At 39.6% G+C, this 8262-nt stretch overlaps 1 protein-coding gene across 1 annotated transcript in view; it reads right to left on the bottom strand.

The window, feature by feature from the left end:
- The window catches only part of LOC113227779 (cilia- and flagella-associated protein 45-like), a 15238-nt gene extending 7633 nt beyond the window's left edge, over nucleotides 1-7605 (bottom strand). The window contains exons 1-3 of the mRNA XM_026460785.1: nucleotides 7426-7605; nucleotides 6976-7171; nucleotides 3059-3260 (exon numbers count right to left, since the gene is read on the bottom strand). Coding sequence (XP_026316570.1) covers nucleotides 3059-3260; nucleotides 6976-7171; nucleotides 7426-7544 — 517 coding nt within the window. The 5' untranslated portion in view covers nucleotides 7545-7605. The remainder of the gene's footprint in view (nucleotides 1-3058; nucleotides 3261-6975; nucleotides 7172-7425) is intronic.
- Between the last annotated feature and the right edge of the window lie 657 nt (nucleotides 7606-8262).

Genomic DNA, 8262 nt, shown 5'->3' with positions numbered 1-8262 from the left:
TATTTATTTATTTATTTATTCATGGAAAACCAACAGCTATAAACATTTAGTAAGAAACAGCAATAAAAACATAAAGCCAATTACAGGTTTTCACTTATAGCTACAAGTTAGTTAAACACGAGCATTGGACTAATAAAACTAATAAATACAGCAATCCTATACGTGCGTCAACAACCACATGTTTTTCAATTAAATTAATTAATATATCTGTTATTTTACGTTTTAGTGCATCAATGTTACAATTAAATATATCTACATCCAGGTCATAGTCGCTTAGCACACCATTTAAACTCCTACTAGCTCTACATATAAAACTATTCTGTCTATAGTTTGTCTTCGCTATGGGAACTACAAGAGGGTGGTAGTGTCTCATGGAACGTGTTGGAACATTAAATGAGAGTTCACCCAATAAGTCAATGCAATCAACCTTGCCGTTTATAATATTTAAAAGATACATTATATCACAGATTTTTCTGCGATCATATAATGTCTATGCGAGAATGGCAGCATCTCGCGCTTTATGTCGCTCTCGCGTATGTCGCGCGCCCTGTTGTGTTAGCTCTACAGGTGCACTACTTGTTCGTACCTTCACTTAGTATTATAAAAAAAAGTTGCGCAGATGCGTAATACCTACTGCTTAAGCAACAAACATTTGTTGCATAAGGGCTTTAGAGCCACACCGGTTAACTCCTACGGTGCTGAAGTATGTACTGCTTGGATAATGCAACAGTACTATCGTAACAATGCATAACGCCCTTCCAGTGGTTCTGTAGCGGTATTTTTTGTCAAGAGCAAACGAATGAACTGAACGAAACGAATGAAATTATAAGATATTTATCTACAGTGTTTTTTTTAAATGGGATAGTATGAGGAAATCCGAAACCATAGAAGATACAAGGAAACTGTCTTAGGAACCATTAAGTCTTTTTTGTGAAAACGATTTTGGCATAATCAATGTTTTGGTCAAGCGTGAATTGTCCATAAGAATGAATACTTATGTAAGGATCATTAAATTCAAAAAAATCGGAACAGCAGAAGTGAGTCAAATTTCGCTAAATGTTGTTCATACAAAATGAATAAAATTGACTATTTTAACCGACTTCAAAAAAAGGAGGACGTTCTCAATTCGACTGCTTTTTTGTTGTTACGCGGTAACTTCGTATTTGCGAACCGATTTTGATGATTCTTTTTTGTTGGAAAGAGGATACGTCAGAAGCGGTCCCATTTAAATTTGAAGAAAAATTCCCACCTCTAAGGGTGACAAACTAAGGGATGAATGACTTTTGAGGTCAGTTTTTTTAGTACTCTGTTCTGAGATTATTATGACTCAGTTTCTTATAAGAATCATTTTATTGTATTGGAAGAAAAGAATCGGGACAGCAGAAGTTAGTTAAATTTAATAATCTCAGTACAGAGTACTAAAAAAACCGACCTCAAAAGTACGTGGAATTACGTCTATTTGCTATACTGGAGATAATGAAAATAGGTTCTCACTACGACACTACTCAAAGTATATCGAGGGAAAAACGCCTTGATTGATGAAATAGCAAAATCAACTAAATAATTGCTCCTAAATTAAAGTTAGGCGCTATTTATAAAAATGAATCTTCATGCGTGAACAGCCACCCTTTGAGGTGGATGATTTCCTTCAAAATGAAATGGGACCACTAGGAAGTACCCCCTTTCCAACAAAAAAAGAATCATGAAAATCGGTTCACAAATACCGGAGTTATCGCGTAACATACATACAAAAAAAAAAAAAAGACCACAGTCGAATTGAGAACCTCCTCCTTTTTTGAAATCGGTTAATAAAATGTTATTCATTATCATATATTATACCACATCTTCTATGGTTTTGGATTTCCCCATACCGTCACATTTAAAAAAAATTTGCGTAAGTAGGTGAATGTGCCCATCAACTCGTCCCGCCCGCCTCATTTTACCATCGGACATCCAGACGTACGGCGGGATATCATCCCTACTTGGTCGATATTCCCTTCGGGCGTACTAAGCGCCTTTCATCATCTTTTATTATGCGCACAGCCCAGGATTGGAATTCCCTGCCTGCAAATGTGTTTCCGAGCCTCTGTAAGGTGCGATTGAATGGATATCTTTCGGGCGAGCTCGTTCCATCGTTAACACTATCTTTGCTCCAGGTACAAGTAGTGATGAAGAGTAAGTCAATTTACTTTAAAAGAAATGCAATTGTGTCAGTGAATATACAAAAGTTTATTTTATACGCATTATAAAATAAACTTAATAATATTGACTTACAAATAAATGGACGACGGGTCTAATACAAAAACCACCAAAAAAATGTCCTAAGTCAACCTATTCGAAATTTAAATTGTAATGTCATCGCAGTATCGCGCTGTCAGTCGAACAAATGAAGACTAAAGCGGAGGTAGCGCTCTGTATACGATTTTAGCGCCTTACAAGTGCGGACACTTTTCAGCGCGGACCCGAACGTTCATATAATTGTAAGTCAATGTTAATAATGTGTCGGAGTTAAGGTCGGAAAGGGAGACGTCGAAGGAAACACCCTCAAAGCATATTTAGTCAGGAATTACTTGATAATCGGCTCATTCACTTTTAGTTATCAATTCGTTCAGCCGGCGGTGAAATAGTAACGTCAGCTGATTGCAATTAGTTGTTTTATGCACTTTTCACAGTTATTAGTCCGAAAGTATAAGAGATGGATGAGGTTAAAACGGATTCTAAATATCACGCGGCAAGTTCAAAGAGAGCGAGGCGGTACCGTCCAAGCAACTTACACAAAAAGCTTCTCTCCGACCATATCCAGTTTAAGCTGTCAAACTGACATGACGTTTGAAAACAAAGAGACCATACAGCGCACTAAACAGCCTAGAAAAAGTTTATCTAATAAATTACGTTTAAATTAAGTGATAGCTGGCTCCGATATATGAAATTGCCGAAGTGTCTTCTTCAAGAAGACAGTATATAAAATCTACTGTTCGGGGAAGTGGCTAAAGGCGCTAATAAAGCTCACTTACATATATCATGACATGGTCATATATCACTACTGACTGTTACTTACTCTCAGCTCTGGTAATGGTATGACCAGCTTGGTCAGGGCCCTCCAGCTCGGGATCTGCAGTTCCAGAAGCTGCTTCAGCCCCAGGCTGCTGTTTCAGCTTTTCTTTCAGCAATTGCTTGCGAGCTTCTGATTCTTTTGCTGCTTTCTGAATAGCTGCTTCCTGTGCGTGCATTCCTGCCAATATTTCCTCTTGGGTTACTATCTGAAAACCACATCACTTATTATACAATAACTGGATTATTCTGTTATAGGTTATAGTGTGACATTAAGAGCCGTTACAATCTCAAATGTCTTTGGTTGATTTCGCATGACAATGAAAGTGTTGAATCAAACACTTTAGACAAATATACAGTAAAAAAACAAACTTACGTCGAAATTTTACAAGAAAACCACTGTATACATTAGGTATTTTACAATATTAGCAATAATTGTTTTTTACATCAACTGAACTACATAGAACACGTGTAAGTATACGATATACATTTTTAAAATAGCATTAAATTCGTTTGTAAAAATATTAATTCTGAAATAAACCCAGTGCCCGTTCGATCGAAGCACAATGAACAGTACGGGAAAAATTTGAATTCGGGCTCAGGTAGTATCGACTCTTAATTAAAGATCTTCTTGACATACAAATACTTGTCGAAAATTTATATTAACATCGTCGTTGCAGGAACCTAAACTTGTGAATAGCTAACCAAAGAACAAAATTAATTGTATGTGTTGGGGCTGTTGGCCATGCGTTTGTTTTGCCTGGTAAACAGGGATCGGAGTAGGTGGAGTTTTTTTCCGAAACTTCGAGGAACATAGACAGAAAATGGAGACTGCCTTACGACAATATTTTTTAGGTCCAGGACCTGTTCGGGATTCGGGAAATCACTTAAGTACCTACATTAAAAAGTGACGTAATTGGAGACAGGTAGGTATATACTATATCCAGTCCGGTGTGATGCACGCTCAGATTCGGACGTGCTCACACAGTAAGAATTATATTAATTCGCGATCCGCGCGGTAATGACCGCTGCGCGTAATTGACTATGGGTTCCCAACAACTCATAGCCAATGAACTACTGGCGTTCATACAACACGCCATCGACACTATGGACGAGGTCAGCATCATGCAGATCTGCAAATCAAACTTTAAAGAAGATGAGATTTGCAGTGGCAAGGCGCTGCTTTTCCGTGTGCTTGGCAAGGCCGAGCAGATGCCATCTCGCCGGAGGGATGGAGGAACGAAGAGTATCCAGGACATTATAACGATGTTAAAGGAAACCGACCCAGACGACGTGCCTGCTTTCGTGGCAAAGGAGCTGCACAAGCTGCCCCCTGTCACGTTCGACCATGTCGATGTCACTAGGCTGCTTAAGGACATCACATCCCTGAAAGCAAGTCTGGCCGAAGTTCAATGTAAATTGGAGGCTTCGGATAACACCATCTGTGAGTTACGTGCCCAAGTTGTATTACTGAGTAGTGCAACTTCGGTAAGTAGGTCACCCGAGGCCTGTAACGTGAATACTCGTCGCGGGGCACATAATGCATCTATCGGCAGTTTTGAGTCGGCCCATACGGATGCGTCACCGACCGCTGTCGCTGAGCGCGTTTCCCCGCGCCCCGCCCCTCGATTGTCCGCTCCGGCGGAGACGTCACGCGTAAACACGTTGACCCCTCCACGTGATTACGCCGCTGTCGCAGCTGTTAACCGACCCGTTGCTCCACAACCACAAGCCAGGCAGCTATCAACGAAGGGGATGAAAAAACCTCGTGTACCTGTCTCTGAAGTTGCAAAACCACAGAGGCAGACGGACCGGTGCGACGATGACGGCTTCACAAAGGTGGAGAAGAAGAAGAGGAAGCCCACCAGCCGTAACCTGTGCGGCACTGCACCGACAGGGTCCAACTTTTTGCTGCGTCCGGCAATCCCGACAACGCTGCTGTACCTGTCACGCCTGCATTACTCCACGAAGTCTGAGGAGATAGTGGAGTACATCAGGTTGAAATCCAAATACACCCTGAGGGTCGACCGGTTGGAGTCCCGCCACTACGTGAACTTTAATTCGTTTGTGGTGAGAGTGCCGACCGAACATCTGTCGACCTTCATGAAGGAGGAGTTCTGGCCGAAGGGTGTCCTATACCGGCGATTCCGTGGCCGGTTGCCTGACACCAGATGGCGCCACACGTCGCCGACAACCTAAATACGTGTTAAATTAGTAATTAGTGTTATTTTATATTGTTATGTATGTTAGTCTGTAAGGTATGTATCTATGGGTCTCAGTAACCTGAATATAAATAAATAAATAAATAAATAAAAATAAATAAAATATATTTATCTTAACTTTGCGACACAGTGGGTCGATTTTCTGACGTGTATAAGTAGTGAATAGGCAGGTTTAGGCGCGCGTTTAGTATGCAAATCTGTAGAAGATAGGTCTAATAATACGTCTGTAGTGATTCCAAGACTGGAGCTACTAAGACTTTGTAACGATGGGGCACTAATAGTATGATCCCATTCAAAAAATTTACATTTTATTTTTTTTCCTATTAAACTTACATTTATGGCAAAATGTGATATGACAATATTTAGATAAGGTAATAGGATCCCTCGATTGGCATTAAGAATAATATCCCCGAACATCGCAAAGTTAAGATAAACATAATTTACCTGCCTGTTCCCAATTACGTCAATTTTTAATGTTCATAAGTGATTTCCGGAATCCCGTAAAGGATCTAAAAAATATTGTCGTAAGGCAGTCTCCATTTTGTGTCCATGTTCTTTGAAGTTTAGGTAAAAATACCACCTATTCCGATCCCTGCTGATAAGTCATACAAACAAATTTGCTGTTATTTGTAAGTTGTATATAGTCAGGCATTCTATTTGTATGGCTCGTCTACACGGCCGGGCTTCACCGAGTAAACTTGCAAGTGGCAGCTCGAATTCGAGCATAAAATCGGTAAGTACGTTGAATGCAGGCATCCACCACAGTTTTGGACTGTTGTAACATGATATACCGTCCGTTCTTCGTCAGAGTGTAGTGACGCGAGAAAAATCGACGCATAAAGCTCTTGGAAAGCAAAGCTTGCAGCCGATGTGTTACAAAAGTGGTAAAGGTAAATGCTGTTCAAAATCGAATTCCAAATTGTGACATTACATATTACCTAATACTATCAATCAAGTATACCTTCTGTAAACTGTAATAAAATTGGAAATTCTATTGTGTGCCCGGATGTTTCGCCACCATGATATTCAATTACTTTTTGTGAAATTATTCCACTAGTTTGTTACAATTATTAATCCAACCGGATCGAACACTTAGATCAGAAACATCGAACATGCTGATATTCAATAAAACACTTCATTACAGTGAACAGCGACATCTCTAGGAGCTGGTAGCTGTAAAGGTGCCTAACTGGGTGACGAAATACATTCATAGATTTCTCATAGATGGCGTTACGGTTGATGGCGTTCCGTTACTTAGTTGGCATAGCGTCTGTCACGGTTTGCTAGGAGACGTCGGTTCGAATCCGGCCGGATCGAAGGAATTTTTTTCTAAATGCGAACATTTAGAAAAAACCTTTGTATTAATAATTGTAAACCGTAATACTCAAACAGTACATATGGACACATATTATATGATACATACATCTACATGGCTTGCGCAAGTTTGCCCGTGGTAAAAAAAGGTAAAATAAAAAATAGCTAGACCGTGTACCCGGGCCTTAAATGTAGTAGTACCGTCTGTAAAAAACTCTGCAGGACAGCATATTTTTAAAGACGAGCAATACTTAGCATTTACTCAGTATTAAGTAATTAAGGAAGGCATACCACTCCAGATTAGAGCTTCAACATTAATTGAAGCGCCTATGTAAAACATTCACACCAATTAAGTGTCATTGCTACATAATTTTGCTCAGGCGCTTACCTTAGCCTGCATCTTAAGTCTTTCATATTCCGACTTGTGCATCACAGCCGGATAGTAGTTAGGCCCTTTTCTAGGTATTACGAGGTTCCTCAAACCTAAGCCGTGCTGTTGAATACGTGCTACTTCGACTGCTGGACGCTCGCATTTATGTATAAGTTTTTTCGTCAATGGGAATTTTAGACGACAATCGTAAGGCCTGAAAATGATAGATCGTAAATAAGATTGAGTTTGGATACATTGGTTATAAGGTCGAAACCAAAATCATAATTTAATCATACTTAAAAATGTCGCAGAGCTTTAAGGTCTGCCTCAACAAGGTAGCCAGAGATTATGGTTTTATTTTTGATGCGATAGTTCGCTTCTTCCAGCCGCATTAATCATTTCACATACCAGAACTTTTTCAAGAATATCTTGAGTCAAGTTCTCAACGAAATTTCTAAGAAGACTTACGTGTGTAATTGGTAGCATCCTGCCTTACTACCTTTAGGTACAAGGTGGTAAGGGATCCCCTCGTGGTAATCTTTAATTTTAGGGTTCGGCTTTTTCACGGGTTCGTTCGTTGGAGACATTGTAAACGTTTAAAAATTGCAAAATAAATAATAGGTTTCCTCAATTCGCTGGTCGCGGCTGCTAGGCAACCTAACAATTTTCATTTTTCTGTTGGCAATGGTGGCTAATAGTTTTTACTGCCAGTAAGATATCATTCTATAAGTTTTATGCAAGCACCTTTCATTGTCTACAATCTAAACACTTAGAATAATAACGCATAGAATGATAGTTTCATATCAAACGTACTGTCACAATTGAGGCAAAAATCAAATTCATGTAGGCTAGTTTTAGTAGTAGGTTAATTTTCGGTTTTAGTGAATATTTATGTAAAAATATAAGTTGAAACGCGTTACTTCCTTGTGGAATGTGGTGTTAGTATCTATTTTATGTTTGTCTGACGTATTTTTACACTCATTTACCGCACATTTCGTCATTTTTAGCTAAAATTCTTGAGCTGTTCGCGGTGCAAGTTGACCTTGATCACTGACGGCCCGCCCGCTCGTGTAGGCCCTTTTGGCGCGCTTCAATTTGCCTCACTTAGCGTGTGCGGCCTAGGTTTCTATGCGTTATTATTGTAAGTCTAAACATCTAAGTATTTGTTATGCGTAATGATGGTACGTTATAATATACATAAAACTCATGATTGGTTGTGTGGTAAAGGATGCAATCTCGAACTTAGAATAGTTTAATGTAATGTGTGGGCCGCGCCGGCCTGGCCCTTCTCATTTCGTCATAAAA

Source organism: Hyposmocoma kahamanoa, unplaced genomic scaffold (genome assembly GCF_003589595.1).
Source record: "Hyposmocoma kahamanoa isolate Upper Pololo Valley unplaced genomic scaffold, ASM358959v1 215, whole genome shotgun sequence".
In the NCBI taxonomy this organism is placed as follows: Eukaryota; Metazoa; Arthropoda; class Insecta; order Lepidoptera; family Cosmopterigidae; genus Hyposmocoma; species Hyposmocoma kahamanoa.
This window is presented reverse-complemented; position numbering and strand designations above follow the sequence as displayed.